General features: G+C 44.8%; 1 protein-coding gene across 2 annotated transcripts in view; it reads right to left on the bottom strand.

Annotated features, from left to right (window-relative positions):
- Positions 1-1,133: 1,133 nt before the first annotated feature.
- Positions 1,134-27,841, bottom strand: part of LOC144163044 (uncharacterized) — a 136,210-nt gene continuing 109,502 nt past the window's right edge. For both annotated transcript variants that reach the window (XM_077693829.1, XM_077693830.1), the window contains one exon: positions 1,134-4,298. In XM_077693829.1, coding sequence (XP_077549955.1) covers positions 2,770-4,298 — 1,529 coding nt within the window. In that variant the 3' untranslated portion in view covers positions 1,134-2,769. The remainder of the gene's footprint in view (positions 4,299-27,841) is intronic.

Here is a 27,841-nt window from a genome sequence, read left to right as displayed (position 1 = left end):
TATATATATATATATATATATATATATATATATATATATATATATATATATATATATATATATATATATATATATATATATATATATATATATATATATATATATATATATATATATATATATATATATATTAAGGGAGCAGTAAAACATTCAAGATGGTAGAGAACACAAGAGAAGAAAAACTTCGAACAAGGTAAAAGCACGATTGTGGCCTACGCTTCAGCAAAGAGAACTTGCCCTGAGGAAAGCAAGTTCTCTTTGCTGAAACGTAGGCCACAGTCGTGCTTTTACCTTGTTCGAAGTTTTTCTTCTCTTGTATATATATATATATATATATATATATATATATATATATATATATATATATATATATATATATATATATATAGTCGTGAAGTGGAGTCCTGAAGTGATTCCTGAGGAAGACCTGTCTCAGGTCGAAACGTTGGAAATAAAGTCTCCGAAGAGCGTACTTCTACTTTGTGTATATATATATATATATATATATATATATATATATATATGCTGTTAAAAGCATAAATAATATATAAAAACCAATCGCACCACTCCATGCTGCTTCCGAGGCAGCAAAGTAACAGCAAGCCCATTTTTTCTTGCAAGCTTGTTTGTAGTAATACAACTACATCAACACAGTCTACAAAAAAATTACAAGGTGACAGCACTGAAGGAAGGAAGGATGTAAGAAGGAGAGGAAAGCTAACCTGGCTAGAGCCTAGTTTGCTATCCTGCACGTGGGAAAAGAAAACAGGCAAAACATGACAAAGCAAAGAATTTTGAAAAGTTGGAGCAGACACGGATGCCCAGCGCTCAAGCACTAAACGTTCAAGTTCAGTAATTGGCACTGGAGGCTTTCAGTCCATAGTCCGGTGTTTAAGTTGGTGTCCGTAGAAAGAATAAGAGTTCCTTAGTCGCCTTCGAAACGGATGACAGAGAGGGCCAGTGACGCAGAATCTTCTCCGCCTAAAATGGACGCCGAGAGTCCAAGTTCTTCCGTGCTGACGACACCTTCTTTCTTTCAGGCGAGTAGTGTGTCTGTCATCAACGCATGCCCACAAAGCCTCCAACCGGACGAGTACAGAACTTCGTAGCATCGTAGAAAAGAACGAAGAGAATTTGTTTCTTTAAAACCTTTATTACAACACCGCTGATGCCCTCCCCCATCCCACCTTCCGAAAAAACAAACGTACATTGGCACTTGACTCACGCGAAGGAAGCTCATCATCCGTGAGTGTAGGGCGGCGAGGAACAGCACTAAATATTTGTAAACAGCCTGCACAGTGATATCAGAAGTGGCTGGGAGGTCATGCTTCGACTTTCAGTTGTCTCTGTTGCAATAGTGACACCACTGCCTCCATGCCCCACAATGCTTCGAAAAAGGGCGGCCTAAAACAAACTCGAGCACGCCACAATCCTTAATCATTGCCAAACTTACCAGATAGACGAATCTGAATGATTTTCTGGTGTATTACTTAACTCTATGCTGCTAGAAGGGAACACTGGGAATTACTGGTAGTGCAAAAAACGGTTAGTAGTACCCGACGTACTACAAGTATCCATTTAAGTTCTGGTCTTGCTTTATCGCTCTAACCAGTAGCGCTCCCACATTGCTAGCGTTGCGCCCATGAAGAAGATGGCAAATAGCTACGACACACTACAGTTTTTCTCGTCGTCACCTGTCGGCACTCATCTAGCTTATAGTGGAAGACGTATCGCTGGTCCTATTAGAGACCTCCCTGATACTTATACCATATAGCCTTCAACAAATGAACTTCGCCCGTGTCACTCACTTGATATTTAAAAGCACGTCCGTAAAGAGAAAAGCAAGACTAAACTTCCCGGGTTGCGGTATAGCTAAAGAATTTGGCTAGAGACTCCATTACGATGACTCTAGAACGAAGCAAATCGCGACCGGTACCGTACAAACAGGAGCTTCCAAAGCACAGGATGCGAGAGGAACCAGCCCGAAAATCATTGCATTCGTTGTTACAGCCAAATTCAGATAACGGGATTTTACTCCTCACTTCGGCAATCTATATCCAACTCACATTGCAGGGAAGCATACGCGGAACACAGGTCGATTGACGAACAAAAAAAATTTGTACAAAGCTGTTTTGCTTCGCATCAATTAGATGAACAAAAAATTCAGTGGGAGAGTGGGGAAGTGGCAACGCAAAATTACACTTGCCGGGCGTTCGGCATCACAACTGCTTGTCCGACTTAACCTCAGCCCAGCCCAAAATCTTGCGCACAAATGTTGTACAAAGGAGATAACCCGTTTAGCAGCGGTTAGGCGTACGAAGTCAGCGACAAACTTGGAAAGAGGCGATGCAAAAGCGCACTTGCCGAGGCATTTCGTCTTCACAGCAGACAAAATGGGCAGTCGAGTACACGGGTTTTGGTGTCATTTCTCCGTGACTCCGGCCTGAAAGAAACCCTGTGAACGTTTGCCTTAACTTTACTACTGTGCTGTGTGCGTGATCCTGCGCCTGTCAATTTCTGTGTGCTTATTTTGCGTTTGTAGTGTCTGTATGAGTCTTTGTGTCTTCGCTTTCTTTCGGTTCCGCACCTCTCATGTTCATGTGGAGTGGCAGGCCAAGCTGACTGCCAGGCTGACTTGTCTTTATCATTAAAGGCATTCCTCCTCCTCCCCAGTCCAGCAGAAAACCTTGTGCAACTGCACCTCCAATGAAATATCACTAAAACGGCACAGCTTCACAACTTTCTCGAGAAAGCTGTGAGCTCTCACGACTACGCTTGCTCGGTGGCGTCCACCTCCGAGAATTTGGATAGCGGCTCCATCTCGGAATCTTCGGCTCTATTGTGGTACCTTCGCCTCCAGCGAATCAAGAGCACGGTAAAGAGCAAGCCCACAACTAGGGCGCCAGCGGCAATTAGAAGGGCCGGCACGCTCCACGACGACGAAGTAGCTACCGCGGCAGCAGCGGAGGGCCTGTGCTGAACCGCCGGCAGGCTGGTCTCGTCGTTAAGCATGATTTCATTATCCTCATCGTTTTTCCCGTGAGGCTTGGATGTGGACCAATAGGTAGACGTCTTCCCAGCCGGTTTCACGACGTTCGTTTTGTCCGTAGGTACAGTTTTGTGCTGCCGAGAAGATGTCTTGCTCAAATCGGGGATTTTGGAAAAGGGCTCACTTGACGCTGCCACGCTAGAAGACGTTTGTGGAGACGAAGTCGCGGGAACTTTCGTTTTAAAGAAGGGCTTTATCGCCGTCCACTTGAAAGGTTTCGTCGGCGTTTCTGTGGCTTTCTTTCTAGGTTTTGTAGGCTTTGTTAGTGGTGGTGTCTCCGTTGTCGTCGATACTGTGGTCGGCGGACTCTCTGTAGGCTTCGTGCTTGATGGGTACCTCGTAGACTCAAAGCTGCTAGCAGTTACGTTCAATGTCTGGGTACCCTGGGACGTTGGATGGGATGACGCGGTGCTATGCACCGCGAATGTGGTCCGTTGTGCGGTCGTCTTTTCCACTGGCAGAGACGTCATCCAGCTTCTCGTCTTGCTCCCGGTCGCCTTCTCCGAGGTGACGCCAGGACCGACGGTGTTTCCATCGACACCGGGATCGTCTTTGGTGGGCCTGGTAATAAGGCCACTGCTTGTACTGGTCGCACCTGACGTGGTGTTCGGAGGAATCCCGGAATCCGTTGTCATCGGCTTCTTTGTCATCACAGCAACAGTGAATGGCGTTGTGGTAAAGGTCGGAGTGTTCGTAGTCACCAAAGGGCGCTCATGGTATGAGGTTATGCTGACGTTGACGGGTTGGTGAGTTGATGTTGGAGGCTGAGCGGTGGAATCACCTGGTTGTTCACGGGTGTACCACGTCTTCGTATCCAAATCCGATTTTGTGGTGGGAACGTTTGAGAAACTGTGTGGCGGTCCGGTGGTGACAGCTGGATGAGTGACATTCCCTGTTACCGGAGCTCTCGTGCGCGCTGCAACGGATGATGAAAAGCCCGGCGTTGTTCTCGGGGGCAAAAGTGTGGTGGGGAACGTTAATGAAGGCGTCATTCGTACAGGTGAGGTGGCCTGTTCAGCCGGGTAGGAAGTTGTGTGAGGCGAAGTCGCGTTCGTCGTGTGCTCAAAAGCAAGAGTCGTAGCATCTGGATTTTTCTCGGACGATAGCCGCTCGGGTACCGAAGTCACTGGTATCAGCCCAGTTGCCGCGAGGGAGCTGGTGGTCTCACTCGAAAAATTATCGGTCCGTTCCTCTTTGCTTGGCGACGCAGGGATATCCGCTGGCGTCGTGTCCCACGAGTCAGCCGAGTCTGAAAAAACGAAAAAATATAAATAAATTCACGGGGTCAGATACAATTAGAAAAAAGGGAGTAAATCATTAGAACGCGACCAGGACGTCGTCAATAAGAACCTTTGCTTTAGACTCAGCTGGGTTGATAGGAAATATGTAATTCCAAAACAAATTATGGAGCAAAATTTATTCACAGAAGCAATCTCTAGTGCAAGCATTGCAATAGAGGTTGGTTCCATGAAAGCCATTGCAAGCAGCAGTATTCTGAGACATGAAGCTGTATTGCGAAGTTAGAACTGGTTCCTAATAAAAAAATCACGCCATATCCACGGAATGAATGACGATAAGTGGGGCGAAGCTCGAGAGAGGGAGATAATCGGTAACCGTAACTCTCCCGTGAAAGTTCGCCCATTACATCATTATGAAAGACGTAAGACTGTGTGCGTACATTGTACAAATCAACTTTTATTTTCGGAGTCAATGCTCCCAGGCCCAGACCTGGTGAAAGACCCCGCGCCATCGAGGACTACCCCGCACCTCCACCACAATTTGTCACGTAGGATGGGACACAACGGTAAAGAAAGAACTTTTATTTAGGGCGAACTTGTGCCCGAACAAGACGAGAGGAAACGAGCAAAGGTCCTTGCGTCTCGTTCGATCTCCGAGAACGACTGCCTGCGTTCGTGGCGTGATCTCTTGCGTGATCTCCCCCTCGCAGTGCACGTGCGCTCGCGCCTCCATTGGCGAACACAGACAAGCTCGCGCTCCCGGTGCCGAGTTTGCGCTGCCGGTTGCAGCCGGTTCTTGCGCGTGCAACGCGGCCCACTTTGCGACATCTCCGAAAGGATGCGGCGGTCACGTACCACGAGACACAAGGGATGGACAGACCCATGGCTTTAGGAGCTTCGCCCCTAAAATGAAGGAAGCTCACACTAACGCACAAGACTTAAAGGTAGCGAAGCTGTACACAACTATCACGACCATCACGAAGGTTCAAGTCCACGATTGCAGTCGATTTGTTTCTTTGCCCCAACGACCTTTATTCCATCATTGTTGCAATAAGTGTGAGCTTCTTTAATTTTATGGAAGCGATAATCATTGTACATCACCTTGCAGGACGTACGCTATGACGTGTCTTTCTCGTTGCTAGCAAGTATTGCCACGATTACGGCGAACGGTGGAGTTTTTTGGAGGGGGCCAAATCTTGGCCAAGCTCCCTAAGTAGGTATGCTTGGCTTGGCAAACGTGCGCAGGAAACGCTGGGCGGTCATCGCTAGACACGCACCGCGAGCACTGGGCATTTTCTTGGTTTTGTTAACTGCCAGGCGGTCACCGCGAGGCCCGTGCTCGCGTGCGCAAGCTCAGATATTTCCTGGTGTTTTTAATTGCGGACACGAAAATTTCAGATTTGCTAACAGCTTGGCTCTTAATAAAATTGTTTAGGCTTTGTCGCTACATCGGTTTTATAAAAGAAACAAATTCAGACGATACATTTGTATGGTTGAAATTCACAAGCATGAACGTGGTAACCGGTGGTGATCATTCTATTGCACCCTCACTTTTGTCTACTTAACGAAGCAACATCATGATGCCCTGACGGAGGCGAAAAGCAAAAACTCCCGTGAGTACGAGATTTCGGCGCACGTTAAAGATTCCCAGGTGGTAAAAATAAATCTGGAGCCCTCCACTACAGCGCGCCTCATCGCCTGCGTTGCGTCAGCGCGTTAAACCCTACAATCACTCAAAACCATGATGCCCACAAAAATTGACGGATTACCCCTGATGGATATCTTATACATCGCTTTGGCATTGATACTTTAGCTAGCGAAAATTGCCACACAAACTTGCGACACCATTCCTGTAAGCAAATAGGCAACAGCGTTCACTGAAATACCTATTCCCACACAGTGGACTGCTTTATCCTCCTTCTGTAGTTAGCTTAACGCTTCTTCTCCAGTAAAGTTATATAAGAACAATACATATGCATTGACATAAAAAGAATAGTCTATATGTGTACGAGAAAGAATGCTAAGAAAGATGGCACTTCCAGTGTACGCGCATACTCCAGCAAATCGGTAAGCCCGGCGTTGGTATTTGTTTGTTCCTTGATAAAGCAATAAAATCCACAACCTATCTCATTCAGCGTGCGTCAACATAGCACGGTATCGCCTAGTAGAGCTTGCATCGCCGACCTTTTTTCGCTTGAATTATTCAACGTCACTTTCAGTCCACAGTGCTTTTTTTTTTTCTCATTTTGTTGGCAGTCATTAGCATCAAATTCACGGTTTGCTTCGCCTTCACACACTTTCTCTATTTTCCTTCCAGACCAACACGGAAATGCGGTCCCCGCGGACAGCCCTCGCGTAATACGGGTGGCGCATAGATAAATTGGCCATTTTTGTACGCTTCGTCAATTCTATACAGGAAACTACAGGCCAAGCTCTCTTCAAACCTGTTCTCTAGTTCTGGTGTTTCTTGGTTGCATATAATTCGCATCGGGATTGTATTGTTTTCGCGTGAATTCAATTGTCCTTCATCGTCGTCGAATGATTGGCTATTTAATGAAGCCGAAAGAACATGTTTATACATAGTCGAGTCCCGGTCTTCTCGGGCCCCGGTCGATCACTCTTTTCTGACCTGGATGGGTTAAAAGAACCTTCTCGAGATCCCAAGCACCCAAGTGCCCAAAAAAAGATATCGCCAAAAAAGATATCGTTTTTACAACCAATGTTTGCCGGCGAAAGTAAAAGAGGCGACAGGGCGAACTGCAGAACTGGAGAACATTTCATATTTCGGCATCATTCCACACGAGGGCTCAATGATTTCTACCACAAACAGTAGAGAATGACGGAAAGCAACCAATCGGAACCAACGGCAGTGATCTTTCCCAATGACAGCTTGTTAAAGCAGGCAACCTCTCGCTTTAAAAAGCGGAGGTGGTGTTCAATCCGGAAGTTTGGTGTTGCATAAAAACTACCAAGAAAATGTGCAGCGCTCGTGCCTCGCCGCTACCGCCGAGCGTCCGCGGCACGTGCAGTGGCTATAGCACAAAAAAAGATACTGCAGCAACGACGTAAAGCACTACCGCGCAAGTAATGCTTGGCATGAGGAACATGAAGATATTGATGCATGTGAAAATGACTACAGCTAGCCCAGTGCAAAGCGACGACGAAACATGTAAATAAACAATTTGAAACTTGTACAAATGCGTGGTGTGTATCCTTCAGAGCTCGCGAATTAAGAAATTCTGCAGCTTCGCTTTGGCTCAAGCCTTGCGCGACTTAGGGCAAGCTTGGCCAATTGAGCTGGTGGAAGTCTACAATGCTGAGGATGACTTTGCATCCACCACTCGCCGCGAAGAAGACAACGACCTCTTAGGCAGTGTTGTACACGTTCGTCTAAAACAGGAACAAAACCTCGTTCCTAAACCTCGTTCCTGATCTAAAAACAAGAGGGAAAGCATGAGGTCCCACGCATGCCTTACTCCAAATTCTTTCTCTCAAAGTGAGTGCATAAAAATCCTCAACTGCGTAAAGCCAGCCTTTCCACAAATTGCCCAAATTTGTCACCAATTTTACAAACTTCCCAGCGAGATTTGGCGGATTTGCGTTGACAATGTGTGCTTGCTTCTCTTGAAGCGTGTTACATAATGTTGCTGACTGACCGCTTGTTATTAGTATCGTTCCCTCACCAAATGTATTGTTGAAACTGTTGTAAAGGTTTATGTATACCCCGTTATGTAATTCCCCCTGGGCTTTTAAGACACACAAACAAACAAAAATAAATGAATAAATAACTAAGTAAATAAATAAATAAATACGCTTTCCTATTAACCGAGCCTCACTAAAGTCGGCTTCATAACGACCATGGTGAAAAACAGTGCGCAGAAACGGAACGAAAGACAAGAAAAAGAAATACTGGCACTGTGTTCCGTTACATGCGCCATCTTTCTTGTCTCCCGTTCGGTTTCTACGCACTGTGTTTCGTCATGATTATAAACCAACTAGCCCGACTTTATATTGAAAGCGCAGACAAACGATACACAACGAGAAGACAACATGAGCGCTTTCTATCAATGGTTTGTTCAATGCAAACAAACACACACATTTATACTCGTTCGTTCCTCGACAGCACATGCACGGAAAACATGATAGCTTTTGTTTTTTCACATTATCATTCCGCGTTCTCTAAAGGTATGAACGAGTATGAATGTGTGTGTTTGTTTGCATTGAAAAAACCATTGATAGAAAGCGCTCATGTTGTCTTCTCGTTGTGTATCGTTTGTCTGCGCTTTCAATATGAATAACATCCAACTATCTCAACTTTCCGTCGTGCGGTAGCCCGTCTTTCGACCTTATTTAGTTCATTACGACGGACAAATCTATTTCTAAAAGACACTTTTTGTGGCAATGTAACAATAACCTTTACAAAATGCCCTATACAAAAAAATCATCTTGGAGAACGCTTAAGCTTCATCTGTACCAGTTGAACGCGATGACGGCGAAAAAGATAAATCAGATGCGCCACCGCAATCGTATCAGATGACTACTCAGAAGAGCTTCCTGAACTGGCAGATGGCACCGTATTTATCACACAGCTGTTCTCTCCACAAATATCATACGGCACCCTAGCCGCCGCGTTTGTAGGCATTGTACACACGTGAATCGATAAACTCTGCATCGCAACCCAACTCGCCCGACTTTCCACTGCACGACGTTACTCGCGTTCATCATAAGCTCACTTAACAGTCGTGATTTGCCCGTCCGGGCCCCGTCGCTCGTTTTTCTGTTCCTGGAGCTTTTCTGCTCCCCCTGTAAAGCGTGCTCTGTCTGGATAGCAAGGAAGCATTTGGCATAGGCTACTTTAACGTGGTGAATAAGGCCATACGGAAGAAAACCAAGTCATTTACTAGGATGCAACTATTTCCCAACGCGATTAAATCGTCTGATGTTTGTAGAAGAAATTGCCATTTCTTTAGCACAAAAACAAAAAAAAAATCAACGCCCTTCGTCTAATGAAAAAGACGGTTCAACGGTCGCTCTGTCATTATTGTCGCGTGATGTCTCGACCGGCTCAAAGGAATGAACCAGGGAAATCCACTAACCAGTTGAACAAACAGCACATTTATTTCCCACCCGAAACCACCCAAACCAACCCAAGCGGTACCATATAACAATAAACCACTTACACAAGCATCACAAATAAATCCTTCTCGAGTCCTAGGTATAGTGTACAAAGGTTTTACGAGAAAACTTTATATATATATATATATATCGTATTTTTTAAATAGAAAAAGTTTATTACAAAAAGGATTACAAATATATTAGTATGCAGACGAGGGTCCCAGAGTCAACTGACTGAAAAGGGACCCTCGATTACAAGTACTTCAAACGAATTGCGTAGAAGCAGCAAATGGGCGAAAGAGCCCAACAAATCAATATGCAGTATAAAACACACAAGAAATTAGCATTTTATGTACATACATTCGAAAGGTAGCTCTAATTGTAGATATCCAATATAAAAAGTAATAAAATCAGTTCGTAAATGACACAAAGGAAGCAAAGGCGCATGAGAACCTTGGGTATAACGTAACAATAAAACAGAGAAGAAGATCGTAATTACAGCAAAAGAAATCCTCTAAGGTTTTTTTTTTTTTAAGCAACCAAGGAATGGGGATGATTTGACAGCCATACGCAAATTATTCCAAAATTTAACAGCTGAAAAACAAGTAGTTTTCTTACCGCAATTAGTCCTACGACTAGTCCTACGACTAGGCGTTCCTATTCTACTGGCCTACCGCGGTTGCGAACGCAGACGTCGCGTAGACGTTGCACGGCCGCGAAGTGTGTGTATCCGTAGTGGTCTGGTGTGGTGGTACCGGCGTCACTGCGCGCGGTTGTTGTGGGTACGGCGTCGGCACCGCGGGTCCCGACGATGGTGCTCTGTGGATACTCCGTGGGTAGCCGACACAGACGGAGGCTGTCCCTGGCCTTGGGCCCATTGCTGTGGCAGCAGGAGGCAATGATCCGGAAGCGTCGCCGTAAGGAGACTATGAGAGTGTGTGCTGGCGGGCGAAGAAACTGGACCCAGGTACCCGACCGCCACCACTAGAGGAGCCAATGCACAGGTTAGTAGGGTGACTCGAAGGCTGTGACCGATGTGGTGTCGGCCCGCTTCAGTCCAGGCTAGCGTGCGTTGACGAAGGTCTGGCCACGTCCCCCTGGCTCGCTCCTCCCCGACCGTCCGCCTTTCGTGCTGCTAACGTTTGCTATGCCCCCGCGTACGGGTAACTGCCCCATTCGCCGCTGCCTCACGTGGGTTATTCACGGTGTTTCACCACTGGTTACCTTCTTTGCGGCGAATTAATCAAGCTCTTTCTCTACTTTAACTCTTGAAGAGTAGCTCTGAGATTTGAAACTATGCAAAATGTCTTTGGCTGCTTTCACTGTATTTTCTATGCAATTTACCGAGGGTCCCGGTGCAGTATCGACTATACGACCCCCGTCTGGGTGTTAGCACTCATGTAACCTTCCTCTTTTACAAGAGTCACTAAACTTCTTCTTCTTCTTCTTCTTCTTCTTCTTCTTCTTCTTCTTCTTCTTCTTCTTCTTCTTCTTCTTCTTCCTCCTCCTCCTCCTCCACCTTCTTCTTCTTCTTCTTCTTCTTCTTCTTCTTCTTCTTCTTCTTCTTCTTCTTTCTCCTCCTCCTCCTCGTCCTCCTCCTCCTTCTCCTCCTCCTCCTCCTCCTCCTCCTCCTCCTCCACCTTCTTCTTCTTCTTCTTCTTCTTCTTCTTCTTCTTCTTCTTCTTCTTCTTCTTCTTCTTCTTCTTCTTCTTTCTCCTCCTCCTCCTCGTCCTCCTCCTCCTTCTCCTCCTCCTCCTCCTCCTCCAGTGAGTGCGGCAGTTCCCGCCGATGCAAGTGACGTCGAGGCAGCTCCGGACTTGTGCATTCTATAACCCCTATCAACTACACTTGATTTATAGGCAATGAGATTGCCTATTGACGAGGCCATTGCCTAGTAATCGGTGACGTACTATGTCGAAAATGTTTCGTAGACGCATCCGAGTCAATCGCAGTAGAGACAACATCGACAACAAAAACGTGTCCAGTGGTGCAACTGTGTCCTGTCATGTGTCCCTCATCAACCATCGTCACGGCTCCGTTCCCATTGCGCCATTTCCCTCTCCTCCCTGACAGGCGTGGCCAATTGCCCGAGTAACCCCGCGCCATTAGAGCAAACGTACTTTTCCGCTTTTCGAAATAACATGCTCAAATTACTCCTGCAAGCCTCCAATGGCGCCGTTGTGCGGTCTCATTTCAATCGTAATGATTCTCTCTGTGCATTGTTTCTTCTTTTCGTTAATGTAATTGAAAGGTTTCGCCAATCCCCCTGCTATTGGCCAATTTCCCTGAAACTTGATTTATTGATTGCACGGTTTAACGCGCCGATGCAAAGCAGGCGATGAGGCGCGCCGTAGTGGAGGGCTCCGGAATAATTTTGACCACCTGGAGATCTTTAACGTGTGCCGAAATCTCGTACACACAGGCGTTTGTGTTTTTTGCCTCCATCAGAAATGCGGCCGCCGTGGCCGGGAATCCCCCTGAAACTGCGTATACGCTATTAGCGCAAACTTGCTTTTCTACTTCCGTAATTAGCCTGACCAAATTATTCCTTTAGGCCTTCCTACACTTATTTGACACACATTTTGAAGGTGAAGCTGAACTTTGCGCCAATTAATTGCTTAATATTTCTATGATTACCATGTAGTGAAGAAGAAAAAGAGATCAGCCGTGGTGTAGGGGGTTGCGTGCACGACTTGAATTCCGTTGTCCCCGGGTTCAGATCCTAGAACCAAATTAACACTTTTTTTTAGATGCAAAGCATCTCTTGCTCTCGGCTCCGTCGTCCGTCGTCCATCCATCCGCCGGCCCAGGAAGACACCGTCAACACTGTCGCTCCAGCATCTCATGGTCGGGGCTATGTCCCTCCCTTGTTGTGGCGCCGTCCACACCCCCACTGCGCATGCTCGGCTCATCTCGGGCCGGCCCAGGAAGACACCGGTAACACTGTCGCTCAAGGAGCCATTAAAGGGTAAGACACCACCGGGCGTTCAGCAAGCCGAGCATACGCAGTGGGGACGTGGACGGCGCAACAACGACATGGGAGGGACATAGCCCCGTCGCATCTAATAAAATTACACCATCTTCCCGTAGGGGAACCCTGAGTGGTATGCGAAGCAGCCATGGGCTCAACGCAATTTCCCATTTCGTAGTTCCGGTAAGTGAAAAGTATGGTAGTTACCATGGAAACCAAACTAAATATAACGGTAGATACGTACCTCAACCTAACGGAAACGACGAACTGAAAACTAATGGGCACTTGAATCGACCCCATGGCTGCTTTGCACACTACCCAGGGTTCTCCTAGGGGAAGATGGTGTAATTTTCTTTACTTTCAGTGTTGTTGCAATGTTAGTATTTCTTGCAACTGCCACTCGGCTACGCCGACAGCAGATTTTCGCATAATGGTGAATTCACTGCTTTTGCTTTGAAGCACGAAGGTCCCCGGGCCTTTTATTAAATATAAGAACATTTCTATACAATTCTTTACATCAATCCCCCCTTAAAAGTAGGCTTCACTACTGCACCTTAACGCATTACTGAGTTGACCTTTTTCAGGCAATGCAAGCAGCCTGGTATCAAAGGCTCTGTCGGCACAGCTTGACCTTAGGGCTGTGTCGACACCAACACGGAATGGTGAATACCTAGTAATGGACACAGTCGAGACTTTTATGTAAACGAGGACTGAAGCGATGGCTTCTATTCCTTTTGATTTTCGTTGTTCCTCGCTAAATCCTCTTATTTTCCTCTCCTAATAAATGTTTTTTTTCAATTACTCAAATTCCTGCCCGCCGTGTCGTTCCATCTCGTGGGCCATCCTACGCTTCGTGCGCCAAGATCTTCGGGTTCATTTTTAGTTCCCGCAGATGCGCTGCCGCGCGTTAAAAAAGCCCGGGAGCCAGAGTACAAATATTTCTATTAAAGCGCCTCCCTACCAAAAATTTTATTGCCTTCAAAAATAACTGTATAAGTGAGGCAAATCACCGAGGGTCCCGGTGCAGTATCAACTAAGGGACCCTCGTATGGATATATCTACTGATGTAACCTTCCTCTTTTACATTCTTCTTCTTCTTCTTCTTCTTCTTCTTCTTCTTCTTCTTCTTCTTCTTCTTCTTCTTCTTCTTCTTTTTCTTCTTCTTCTTCTTCCTCCTCCTCTTCCTCTTCTTCCTCTTCTTCTTCTTCCCCTTCCCCTGCCTTTATTTTCCATTTTCTTTTTTTCTATTCTAACGCATTTGCATTACCTGTTGACAAAATAAAATTTAGCCAAGACTAGCCCGTTTCTAACAGACATGCGGTCGTTCTCCAGACTTCATACGCGGGACGAGGGCTCTCACATTGGTTTGGAACTCTTTAGCTAGTTGATCCTTACCTTTCAAATTTTGAACTTCGGATTCGAGATCCAGGAAAAGGCTTAGCTTACAATTCTTCACACCAAAATCGCACTTATTACGAGCGCATCAAAGTGCAGCCCATCTAATTCAACATGAAAATCCTTACGGCACATCAAGACCGTCACTTCCGACGGATCAGACAAACTACGCTAGTGCAAGCGAGGCAAAAAGAACGCCGACGCGCATATTTTCGTCTCCCGCCTCCCAAATACATTAGGCCGAGACTAAAAGCGCCGAAAGGCGGCAAGAAAGCCAACCTGCGCTGTACCCTATTTGCACTTCTCCACGCCGGCCTCATGAATTTATGAATGGCTTCGCTAAGCTTCATCGAACGTACAGCGGCTGCCAATATCGCTGCCGGGGCTCCGTTCACTGTAGAAATCCCGCGGGGAAAAAAAAAAGAACACGACGCCTGTGATCTTTCTTTTCTTGCTCGGGGTGGCCGGGCGGCAAAGCTGCCTTAGAGCGCGCGCCCTATACAACGTAGCGGCTCCTAACAGGGCGGAATCCGACGGCGCAGCCGGGCCCATTATGGCGATTGGGTTGCAGCAACGCGAAAGGAACGGAAAAGGTTGAGATAGAGCAAGGAGAGCCGAGGAACGCGGCGTTGGAAGAAGGGAAACCGCAAAGTTCGTGGGACAACACACGCGCCGAGCAGCAAGACGTGCACGGAACGCCGCGCAACAAAGGACGACTTTGAGCGATGGGCGATTGCTTTGTATACGCGTTCATAATACAAGCAGGGAGAAGGCTCAATCAGCGGCTCCCCTCTTCCTGCTCCTCCTTCTTTTTCTTCCCGAAAGTCGGCGCACTTTCCCTTTTATATGCCTCGGCGCCGTCGAGGCGCCGCATTTATTCTTTTGTCTCCTCGCGGCGCTGCAATCGCTCATATAAATATAGATTCGTTGCGAAATCTACAACAGAACCGGAAGAGCTTGGGACTGATTTGGGTGTACCTAGGGTAGCGGTCTTTGCGACTGCGGCGGTGTCATCCGGAACAAGCTATTACAGCGAAGCTGTTAGCCTCTCGTTGGTCGGAACATTTCGTGTCGTAAACAAAAAACCCCAGGCGGAACCCAGCAGTTCTCGCCTAAGACGCAGAGCGCATGCGTCAGGCTAATCGGGCATACAGCCTAGGGCTCAGTGTTCATTTAAAAACCACAAATGAAGCATCTTAATCGCATTATGGATGATCAGGCGCCTATGAACAATGGGACCCTTACACTATGTATTCCCGGTAAAGATTATACTTGCAAATTATGTTTGAAGGCTAGGTAGGACTAGTGTTACGAAATAGAGCAATTCTTGTCCAAGGAACCGAGCGCATGCGGCAGGCTAGGCACGAGCCAGCATTTGCCGCCAGAGAAGTCGAGTGCAAGCGGCACGCCCGCTGAGACTACGAGGAACATTTCATGGCCGCCCCCATCAGCACGTGTGGTGGTCTACAACAGCTTCGATGGACATCCACTTTCGCAGGGCGGGATGGCGACCATTTTTAAAGACGATAGTCTTTCTTGGGCTACTTAAACCCAGAAATTTTGGTCTGTCTGTCTGTCTGGGGGGAAAATCCGACTGCCACCTGCTAGTGGTCCCCCCTGCCAGCTGGCTGGGCAAAGGCGGTTTCGGCTGCCTAGCTTTGGTCAGTTGCGAACGGCAGCGGTGGGTGGGTGCCAGATCCCACCCGGGGATGCAAAACCCCAAGGGAGTGGCAGCGACCCCCTGGAACTGTATGGGCCAGTTCCTTGCCCCAGAGCCGATGCTGGACGCGGAGGCAGGCCCGGACAGCCTGGGTGGCTACCGAGGTTGGCTCTGGGAACTTGGCTTAAAAGCAGTGAAAAAGGATCTCTTATTAAGGGTCCGCCGCAGTCACCCCACGCGGGCACGACTGCTCGCTGCCGACACGAAGGTTCCTGGACAACAGGATCCAGGGCCTTCGATAGGTGCTCATGATGGCCAATGTCTCTGGCCTTTAGTAGCGACCAGTCTAGGAGGCGCGCACTTGCTAGGACCGAGGAAAGAGGGATTGGCTCACTTCTTAGGGAAGCTTCTCGTCCTCAGTATCAGGAGTAGGGCTGGTCGTACTCTATAAGGATTACTCCTTCCACCTGATGACTGCTGCCCGTATGGGGAGGGTTCCCTGGTGGGTGAGTGGTTGGCATAGGAGCACATAAGAGGTCCACCGAAACCCTATAAGTCACATAGGCTTTCCTATGGTGATAGGTGATTCAGGTGCACATAGGATCGACGGATGCGTACAGGGTACAGTTTACCCCGTCTGTCGGACAGTTAGCTTTACCAGTATCCGAAACCGTTGAGACGAGGGGGATTAGTACCTATGTAGGCTGGGCAGGTGTCTCTTGAGTACTCGGGGGACCTGGTGGGTGTTAGCCGGGGGGCTGGTTGTGAAAGGGGTCCAGGGATAGGTGTCGTCACTCCGTCGCGGGTTCTCCCTGTTCTTCGCTGTCGGAGCTCAGATGGTTGGAACCTATAGTGGAGTCCGCTGAATTCCAATTGGAACCGTCTGACGCCCATCCTGAGTTATCAGGCCTATTTTAGGAGTCAGACATCTAAGGATTAGAACAAAAACCTCGCTGTCCCCATTCCCACCCACTTTCCCATAACCCATTCCTTATTACCACCATCCGCATCCCTCATCCAAACCCTTCCTGCTACCGTCCCAGGAGAGATCAGGGAAGTCTCCCCGGGCCCGCTCTCCTGGCTGTGGTGTCGCTGTGTAGCATTTTTCCCTTTTATTTTCCACTTCGGTGGGTATTTCCTTCCCTTCAAAACTCTAGTTGACCTCGGTCCAGTTTGTTTATTTTTAATTGGCGTCACCCGTGATACGTATGTGGTACGGGTTGGGCTTTTATTTTATATTATAGCCCTTTACCTTTATGTCTGTCTGTCTGTCTGTCTGTCTGTCTGTCTGTCTGTCTGTCTGTCTGTCTGTCTGTCTGTCTGTCTGTCTGTCTGTCTCTCTGTCTCTCTGTCTGTCTCTCTGTCTGTCTCTCTGTCTGTCTGTCCGTCCGTCCGTAAAGGGCTCTCATAACAGCCCCCCGTGGGAGCCTTGCGAACGTGGATTTCAGTTAACGCTCGCATACAAACTTCCGGTGTCCGGAGACCGTGAAAAGCAGGTGTTGCAAGTACCCGTGTATAGTGGAAAGCTTTACTGGTGATTCGTGAGTACCAGGTGCGGGACCGTTGATCGAGGACGTTAGTACGCATCGGCCGCAGAGCTGGGGGTCGGGGGGGGGGGGGGGCGATCGTCGCCACTAAATAGGGTACTTCCTGTCTCCGACAGTTGGGGCCCAGTTATCGGACCCTATGGGTGAGCGGTACCCGTGGCAGGGACAGCACATTTGGCAATTGGCACTGTCTGATGCCCTCGCTGAGCAATCAGTCTTGGAAGAGAGTCAGACAAATGGATTGGAGCAAAATTGCTTCCCTCATTCCCACCCTTCTTCCCATAACCCATCCCGATGTCCAAGTTCCCGTTCCCAGCAACCCACCCTATCCGGCTTTTTCCTAGGGGGGACAAGAGGGGTCCCCCCGGGCTCGTCCCCCTGGCGGTGGGTCGCAAGAAAGCTTTTTCCTGTTCATTTCTCTCCACCTTCGAGTGGACAAAATTCTCTTTGCCGGTTGGCCCTATTTTTGTACTGTTGCAATTGGGTGTAACCGGTTATACTACGGTGGTACCGGGGAGCTATTGAAAGCTCCATTTACTCGATGTCCGTCTGTCTGTCTGTGACTCGATTCAGCCACCCGGCCAAAGTAAGATGCATACTGCGCAATAGTCTTATATACTCACAGCCGAATGTGAGCGTCTAAGCCCGGTTTATATGTTCATACTTGTGAACTTTGTTGAACATGAACAAGACATTACGCACATATAAGGCAGGAAATTAGTACACAAGAGGTATTTACAGTGTTCCTTTATGTGGGCACGGCGGCAACGCATGGGCGATGTGCTCAAACAGCTTCCTTCTGTTTTATTAGGTGATTCTCATCTGCGCTGCCTTCCATGGGAACGCATGGAGCATGCGCCTGGGCGACCCGGCTGCTGCGGTTGATTCTGCCAAATTGGAACTTCACCCGTGTATCATCGACAACCTTGACATCGGGTTCCGAGGTGGAACAACGCCGTGGCAAGACCGTATAAAGCAAGCCCCCTCGCCGGAAACATCCAGTGGGCACGGCGTCAACGCATGGACGATTTGCTGAAACAACTTCCTTCTGTTTCAACAGGTTAGTCCATACTCGTCTTATAAGAGCGACAATCGCTTCCTCGTAGTGCTGCCGTGCCCATTGGTGGTGTTTTCTGCTTTTGCATCACTGTGTTTGCTGTTGTCGGGTGACGTTGAGACGATCCCTGGACCCGATATAAAAGTACTTGTACAAGGGTTGTGTGATGGCCAAAAGGCAATTCAGGCCAACCTAAGCGGCCTTAGCGACAGACTTAAGGCCCTGGAAGACATTGTACAGCTTTGTAGGGACCAAGCGGCAAGTCTTGCTGAACTAAAAGACACAACCGAGAGGTTGAATTCAGCTTTCAGCAACAGGAAAAACTTGTTGCTTTAGAGGACAGAATGCGGCAAAACAATTTCATTGTGTTTAATATGCCGGAGACTGAAAATGAAACTTCAGAAGGACTTGAAAGAAAGGTAGTTGTAGACGTATTGAAGAAAAAGCTCGGCGTTAATTTAAAAACGATAGAGCGGATGCACAAAGTCGGAAAGCCGCATCACAACAAATCCGCAGAAGAACCCTTCAGGCCTCGGCCAGTAATACTGAAGCTTTATGATTATAAGGAAAAAGAAAAAGGTTTTCAATTGCTGCGGAAAATTAAAAGGAAGTGGTATTTCGGTTGGCGACAACTATTCAAAAGAGACACTGAATCAGCGCAAGCTGCTCTGGAAGTCAGCGTTCAAAGAAAAAGAAGAAGGCTCCCGCGTGCGCTTGACCCGAGACAGGCTTACTGTAGATAACAACGTCTACGTGTGGGATTATTCTAAAAATAGCCGTGTCCGGCTACGGCAACTGCCGAAAACCAAAGATGCGCCGCCAAAGACTACAGCAAGAGATAGTGGCCAGTGAAATACCGTCATCCAGGAAACAAACTTTCGACTTATAAACCTTAATGCTCGAAGTCTCGCGAATAAAGTCGGTGATATAGAACATGTGCTTGCCAGTTATGACCCTCACGTGGTTATTGTTACCGAAACGTGGCTGCGACCAGAAATACAAGAATGCGAGTTATTGCCTCCAGGTTTTAAGATAATACGTAATGATAGATAAACTAGAGGAGGAGGAGTTGCAATCATAATAAAGGAAAATGTTGAATTCGTAAACATGAACGGTATTCCTAATCACGAGAGCGCTTGGTGCCAAGTAAAATTAGGAACCAATTTAGTCATAATAGGAGCAATCTAAAAATCCCCTAACTCATCAATCGAATACTTAGAGGCGATTCAACACTTTATAGAACAACAGAATACGCGAAACCAGCGGTTAATAATTGCCGGTGATTTTAACTTGCCTGGGGTTGATTGGAGTTTACTTACCATAGAGTCACGGGAACGAGCTGACTACGAAGTCCTGCTTGACATTGCTTTCGCTAACGATTTAACACAGTTGGTGCAGGAAAGCACTCGAAAAACGGGAACAGCGCAGTCTATATTGGACCTAGTATTTCTTGATGGACGGTTTGAAGATTATCAGGTAGCAGTAGAAGATGGCATATCAGACAATAAACTTGTATTTGTAGAAATTAAAACCGACGTTCCTGCATCAACTGTTAAAGAATGCATTGCGCATGTCCCCAATTTTGCTAAAGCTGACGACACGAGCATCATTGACTACTTGTCGTTTCATATAGACAGTCTGAGTCCTGACGATGACGTCAATTCTTTGTGGACAAGATTCAAAACCATTATCTTGCACTGTGTAAATTCATTCGTACCATTAAGAAAAAAGAGAAAAAGTAGGCGTAATTCCTGGATAACGCGAGAGATTGTTCGTCTGAAGCCATAAATAGGAAGGCAAACGAAAGTCAAAAGTCGTGAAAAGATATCTTACTTATCTTCACAGTTACGTACAAGGCTTAGGCAAGAAAAACAGAAATATTACGAGGAAACACTTACAAACTTTATGGTGTCTTCCCCGCAAACGTTTTGGCGTCACTTGTCACAAACCCCTCAAAGCCAATACAGCATTGTTGTTGACGACGAAATCATAACCGACTGTTCGAAAATTGCGTCTTACCATAATAAGTTCTTCCAGTCTGTCTTTTCAAATGATTCCAAATGTAGTGCTTCAACTACAACCACATCGTTCTCCCATACGTCTGACATGCCAGAAGTACGAATTAGCTATGAAGGAATACTATCGCTCCTGCTAAACATTAAAGAACATAAATCTGTGGGTCCGGATGGAATTCCAAATGCTTTCTTGCGTAGATACGCTGAATGGGTTGCCCGATACTTGGAAATAATCTTCAATGCCTCCTTGCAGCAAAAACGGGTCCCAGACGACTGGCTTGTAGCAAAAGTGGTCCCGGTACACAAAACCGGAGACAAGCAGAATATCGAAAATTACCGGCCAATCTCCTTAACCTGCGTCTGCTGCAAACTCCTCGAACATGTTATATCCAAACCAATATATCAGTATCTAGAAAATACAAAATGACTACATCCTAACCAACACGGCTTCCGACAAAAGCTATCAACCGTAACGCCGCTTCTTGAGACCATCCAAGACTTTTCAAAACCAATAGATAACGAAAAACAGGTTGATGCAATATGCCTTGATTTCGCAAAAGCCTTCGATAGGGTTCCTCATAACGAATTAATTAACAAATTGAAACAGAGTGGTATAAAAAACAATATAGTAGAATGGGTCAGGTCATATCTGACATGTAGGACGCAGTATGTGGACATAAACGGCTACAAATCCGATCGTTTACTCGTAACTTCTGGAGTCCCTCAAGGGTCTGTCCTCGGACCGGTGTTATTTCTCGCTTACATTAACGATATTTGTTCTGACATTAATCAAATTAATCAATTCGACTGTTCGCCGATGATTGTATATTTTATCGAGAAATATGCACCCATAATGATCAAAAAATGCTCAGCGATGCATTGGCGTCTATTGAAAAATGGTGCGAAACTTGGAAAATGGAAATAAATAAAGAAAAAACGGTTTTGCGAGTTACAAACAAAGTAAAGCACGTCAAAATTTTCGAGTATCAACTAGGTTCCACCGCGTTAGCTACCGTTAACAAATGTAAATACTTAGGAGTAACAATATCTGAAGACCTGAACTGGACCCAACATATCACTACTATCTGCTCTACTGCTGAAAAGAAGTTATGGTTCTTACGTCGCAAATTAAAACTCGCTCCAGCACCCGTAATATTAGCAGCGTACTTAACAATAGTAAGGCCTACACTGGAATACGCAAACATCATATGGGACCCTCATCAAAAAGGATTGATTAAGAGCATCGAGCGGATACAAAGAAGGGCGGCTAGATTTAGTCTTTCAAAATATTCTCGTAATGATTCCGTAACACAGATGCTGCAAGAACTAAATTTACAACCCCTCCTAGACCGCCTTCGCATAGCCAGACTTAAATTCTTGTTTTTGTTCTCCCAAAATACATTTACCTTTGATGCAGAGCAGTACCTAATTGCCCGTCACGTGCGGAGCCTACGAAGTGACCACCCCAGAAAATATCTAGTTCCTCAATGCCGCGTGAACCCATATGCATACTTTTTTTTCCCTAGAACAATAAAGGAGTGGAATGTATTACCGGATGCTATACGTGATTCTCCAACTGCAGAACATTTTGAAAACAATGTTGCAAAATATTTTCTAAGTGAATCTTCGTGAACGGTGATTGCTTTTTTTTTTGCGTATGTGTGCCTGTTTTCTATTGTAAATTTGAATGTATTTTCTGTAACTTGTCTCATGTACGTTGTAGGACGTAGTACTGTGAAGTGTATTTTGTGATGTATGTGATGTAGCATGTAAGTTCTAGAATGTAGTATAATGATGTATTCTTTTTGTATCGGCTATGCATTTCTTCTTTACGCTTGACATGGCGGTTGTTATGTCAATTTTTACCCCACCTCATAACGGCCCAATCGGCCAACAGTACCTGGAAAATAAATAAATAAATAAATAAATAAATAAATAAATAAATAAATAAATAAATAAATAAATAAATAAATAAATAAATAAATAAATAAATAAATAAATAAATAAATAAATAAATAAATAAATAAATAAATAAATAAATAAATAAATAAATAAATAAATAAATAAATAAATAAATAAATAAATAAATAAATAAATAAATAAATAAATAAATAAATAAATAAATAAATAAATAAATAAATAAATAAATAAATAAATAAATAAATAAATAAATAAATAAATAAATAAATAAATAAATAAATAAATAAATAAATAAATAAATAAATAAATAAATAAATAAATAAATAAATAAATAAATAAATAAATAAATAAATAAATAAATAAATAAATAAATAAATAAATAAATAAATAAATAAATAAATAAATAAATAAATAAATAAATAAATAAATAAATAAATAAATAAATAAATAAATAAATAAATAAATAAATAAATAAATAAATAAATAAATAAATAAATAAATAAATAAATAAATAAATAAATAAATAAATAAATAAATAAATAAATAAATAAATAAATAAATAAATAAATAAATAAATAAATAAATAAATAAATAAATAAATAAATAAATAAATAAATAAATAAATAAATAAATAAATAAATAAATAAATAAATAAATAAATAAATAAATAAATAAATAAATAAATAAATAAATAAATAAATAAATAAATAAATAAATAAATAAATAAATAAATAAATAAATAAATAAATAAATAAATAAATAAATAAATAAATAAATAAATAAATAAATAAATAAATAAATAAATAAATAAATAAATAAATAAATAAATAAATAAATAAATAAATAAATAAATAAATAAATAAATAAATAAATAAATAAATAAATAAATAAATAAATAAATAAATAAATAAATAAATAAATAAATAAATAAATAAATAAATAAATAAATAAATAAATAAATAAATAAATAAATAAATAAATAAATAAATAAATAAATAAATAAATAAATAAATAAATAAATAAATAAATAAATAAATAAATAAAAGAATTCATGGGTGCTTGGTTTTCCGATAGCAAATGATATTCTACATCTGCTGCAGAAAACTGCCATTTGCAGTTGCCCGCGCCACCTCCTGGTGGCATATGTGGAATAACGCGGCAACAGCAACGAAAGGTTCCACTAGCTAGTTTCCACGTTCTGCTTGGAACGCACGTGGAGCACGGACACGCGGTTTTATAAACCTTGTAGTCGGCCACCTCGATTCACGCACGTCTCCGCCGAACTGCAGCGCTGGCATCGAGGAACCCAGCCTGTAGCAGTGGAACGCGGTAAATTCAAATCGCCTTGAGCAAACCTTTGGTGTGTTTATCTTGGGATGAGCGCGACGGGGCAGGAACAGCATGAAAGGTGAGCGGGAAAGCATGGGGGGGGGGGCATTTACTTGGCAAATGTCTACAAAGACTATCGTCTTTTGACGACATTTGCAACGAAAGGAGCAGGCACGCGGCCAATTTTGGTTAAGCGGATGTCGGATAAACAATTATGATGAACTTGGAAGGCGGGAAAGTGCACACCAGTTCTGGGCCCTTGCGCCGAAGAGACATTGCAATCCCAGAATCACCAAAATCTGCTAAAAACCACTTCATTTTCTTTGAAATGTCTTTATAAGTTCAAAAACATTCAAATAGACCATACCGTATTTTCACGCGTATAACCCGCCTCTGCGTATAATACCCACCACCACTTTGAGCCAGCCGGGAAAGAAAAAAAAAGTTTTCGCGTATTGCCCGCACATTTGATACAGGGAAAGCTGCACGAAAGCTACTGCTCAAGCAACACATCACATACTATGTAGAAAAAAAATGGCCGCGTATCTGCTCCTTTCGTTGCAAGTGTCGACGAAAGTCGATAGTCGACTGGCGTCCCTGCCAAGTAAATGCCTCCTTTATCTTTCCGCTTACCTCTCAAGCTGTTCCTCGCCAGTCTTGTTCCTCCCAAGGTAACAAGCTAGACGTCTGCTCAAGTCAATTTAAATTTACCACGTTCCACTGCTCCAGGCCGGGTGTCTCGATGCCAGTACTACCGTACGGCAGAGACGCGCGTGAATCGAGGCACCCTACTACAACGTCTATAGAACTCGACGAGCGTTCCAAAAGGAACGTGGAAACTATCTAGCGGAACTTTTCGTTGCTGTTGCCGTTTGATTTCTTAGATGCTGCCTGGAGCTACAGTAGCGCAGGCAACAGCAGGCGACGGTTTCGTTATCACGCATGCATAAAATAAAAACAAAACTCCAGCGCTAATGCTAAGGCTGAAAAGAACCCCCTGTTCGGGACAGGGCAACCCGGCCGCCGCGTTCTCGAGAAGCCATTGTGGATTATCGGAGACATGGCTACGAGTGTGCTAATCCTTTCCGGGATGACTTGCAGATCCCGCCACCGCTACCTCGAATCGATGACGAAGACCTGGTGGAAGTCTACTATGCTGAGGGTGACTTTGCATCCACCACTCGCCACGAACAAGACGACGACTTTTTTGATGCATACGACGGCGATTACTAGCACCGCAACTATGCAAATAAACAATGTTACTGAACCTTAGCGGGCAATTCTCACCCACAACAGCTTCGCCATTAAAGTTTTGAGCGTAATTGCAAGCTTTTCTGAATTTCTTTTTTTTTTTTTTGCTACCGCCACCTGACCAAGCTAAAGCTTAAATAGCTCCTCTGAGAACATTTGGAGGAACGCCGCATAAAATTGAAGGGGAGTGGGTGTGTAAGTGAAACGTCGCTGAGGTTGGTCAACGTAAGGTGCGATTTTTAGATAAATTCCTTCTGTGAAGCACCTTGGCAATGATTTTGTTTCATTGAGCATGACTGGATAAATGTATAATTATATCGCGCTAGTGTTTTGGAATAAACAGTTGGAAGGAGGAGCGCCTGTCAGAGTCCCTTTTATTGCGTTCGATTCCTTTTCGTTAATAACCATGGTTTTAAACTATAACCAACACGCCCACCAAAAAGGGTTTTTAAAGTAACCTGCAGTCGCACTTAAAGGTTTATGGGGTGTGCAGTTTTTTTTTTCTTTAAAGTAAAAATGACCGCGTATCTGCTCCTTTCGTCGCAAATGCCGACGAAAGACGACAGTCGACTGGCGCCCCGGCCAAGCCCCTCCCTTCTCTTTCCCGATCACTTCTAATGCTGCTCCTCTCCCGTCTCGTTCCACTCAAGATAACACAATGAGGTCTCCTCAAGTCAATTTAAATTTACCGCGTTCTACTGCTCCATGCCGGGCGCCTCGATGCCAGCGCTGCAGTACGGCGGATACGCGCGTGATTCAGGGCCGTTGCACAGAATCGCAGGCAACGTATGCAGTGGCCCTTGCTTTCCTTTTTCAGACAACACCTCGTGACCTTTCTGGGAGGCGAGTTTGCCCTTTTAGGCGAGGAAGAGTTTCTGCGACATTGGTCTACCCGGTTTATTGAGGTTTCGTACAAAAGGGTTATTATTTATGCCAGTTTTCCATACCTGTGTCCTCATGGATTTTCGTTGTAACAATTGATTTTGGTGTTATAATTGTGTGTTAGTGCGCTACAGTACCCGTTGTGACATTAACACCAACGTTGTACCGTATATTGCTGCATTCTTGAAGCGGATGCCTTTGTATCCTTGTTTCCCTCGCATGTTAGCTTTTGGTTGTAAGCAAATCTAAATTGTTTGTATGTTAATCTTTTGTCTACAATCAACTTGAAGCTGTTTATGTGTTTCTGTATGTGTCTTCTGTTACTTGCAGCCTTCGCGCTCTATTAGTTTTGTTGCAACAGGCGCTGCAGTTGTTTAATTGTTTCTGGTTGAACATTGTATCATTGATACCAGGATCTTTTGATAATACATTTATCCTTTCAAGACGATTACACTCAACTTGAAACTGTTTGTGTGTTTCTGTAAGTGTCTGTAACTGGCAGCCTCCGGGATGTGTTATTTTGTAGCAACAGGCACTGCACTTGTTTAATTGTTTCTGGGTTTTACATTGTATCATTGATACCAGGGTTTTTTATAATGAATTTTTCCTTTCAGACAGACATACAGACAGACCAAAATTTCTGTGTTCAAGTAGCCCAAGAAAGGCTATCGTCTTTAAAAAAACTTTTACGGTAAACTGTAGTCGTGCTTAGAGGTTTACTGGGGTGTGCACCTTTTTAAAGTAAACGGTCTAGGGCAGTCGTCCGCTTTAATAATTTATAATTCCACTGCTGTGGCTGCAAGTTAATTGAGCGTACGCTTGACCTTTATTTTAAGCTAAAAATACGACAGCCTCAAACGGTAGGATGGTCATACCGTCAAAAGACTCGCTCGCAAAACGCTGTTATTGAACGCATGGTTTAAACTCCGCATTTCACGACCCCTGAGGGGCAAAATACCACAAGTGTCGCAGCGAGTCTTTGAGTGTTAAAATAAGCCCTAAAATAGCAATCTACGTAATTAGTGAAGGGCACTCAATCATTAAAAGAGCGCAAACCTAGGATTACAATCATTCTTCAGGTGTGGCCACACGTAATCCCCTAAAGGTTGCGAGGATTACTGCTCTCTGGATGAAAGAGCCGAACACCCGTCGAAATACGATCCCAGTGTTTTCGCGGCTTTTTCCCGTGCAATATTGAATAAGCGCGTGCGATTCCACCCCCTTAGTCGCACATCTATATACGTCTCGTGACACGAGGGCGAAGGTTTCGAAACAAGACGCTTCACTTCTGAGCTCGAGCCGCAAAGCAGCTAGCCTCCAAGCGATAATAACGCCGTTCCTCCGCAAAAGGAACGGTGAATTTTTGATGGGGCTAGTTGCTTCAATTTTTAATAAGCACCGTGTCCGCAAAAGTGCGTCTCGACGCGCGTGCAGTTATTATTAACGCATCGCCGCAAAGGACCCCGACGATGCAACATGGCCGCGTTCACGGTGATGCCGCTGGTGATTGGGTAACTTTTCTCATCTCTCCAGCGAAACGTTTATTTATGGTCTGAAGAACCGTGCGAACAAATGGCATTTTTGTCAGAGCGAGTTTCTCGGGAAGAGAGCCGCCATTATTGCTGCTTCCCGCACTGTCCAGCTCCGATAATTACCCTCTTCTCGACCGGATTAAAAGAACCATGATCTTATGCTTTCTCCCAGCGGAGTCGACCGGCTGGCCCTCAGAAAACTCGTGCTGTGTAATCGGCCTCTGAACCACCGCAGTTGCCAAGGTTCTCGTGTTCCGCAGACAATGAACGCATCGAGATAAATTTCTCTCCCGAGTACTTTTAAATTTTCGTCTTTGTTCCGCATAGACTTTTACTGGCGTCCTTCCCTAGCTTTCGGAAGCATTATAAATCATCCTACAAAGGTTTTTGTTTGCTTTAAAGCCCTCTCCTTCCGGTTCACTGGTTTTTCGCCTCCGGCGCCGGTTGTGAAGCAATCGGACGGCGTTTCTCTAAACCGCTGCCTCGGCCAAACAAACTAACAGCGCGTCTGCGACGCTTTGTGCAATTCTGTAGTGGATGCCGTCCCACGATTGTACCCATGAAGCGATCCACTCGAACGTTGCACGTCGCTCGTCTTCTTACTGGATCGTTAGTAGACTCCTCGAAGCTCGAGTCGAGCCGAGCCCAACGGAAACATCAAAGGGGACACCACGAATAGGACCGTCTGAATAGTCGGAAAACAGTAACGCGTCTCCTTGTTCAGAGTCACTGACTGAAAGCGCTAACGACTTCGTCGAAGATAAATTAAGGGGAACGAGAAAACAGGTTCACCACAGCAGCGAATTGAGCCAATGTGGATGCTTCATCACTTGCGACTGAATGTTGCATTGAAGAACAGTAATGATTGTAGGATTTCAAG

Source organism: Haemaphysalis longicornis, unplaced genomic scaffold, assembly GCF_048455015.1.
Source record: "Haemaphysalis longicornis isolate Haplotype H1 unplaced genomic scaffold, Haemaphysalis longicornis Haplotype H1 scaffold_12, whole genome shotgun sequence".
In the NCBI taxonomy this organism is placed as follows: domain Eukaryota; kingdom Metazoa; phylum Arthropoda; class Arachnida; order Ixodida; family Ixodidae; genus Haemaphysalis; species Haemaphysalis longicornis.
The sequence above is the reverse complement of the archived record's forward strand: the minus strand, read 5'-3'. Positions and strand labels throughout refer to the sequence as shown.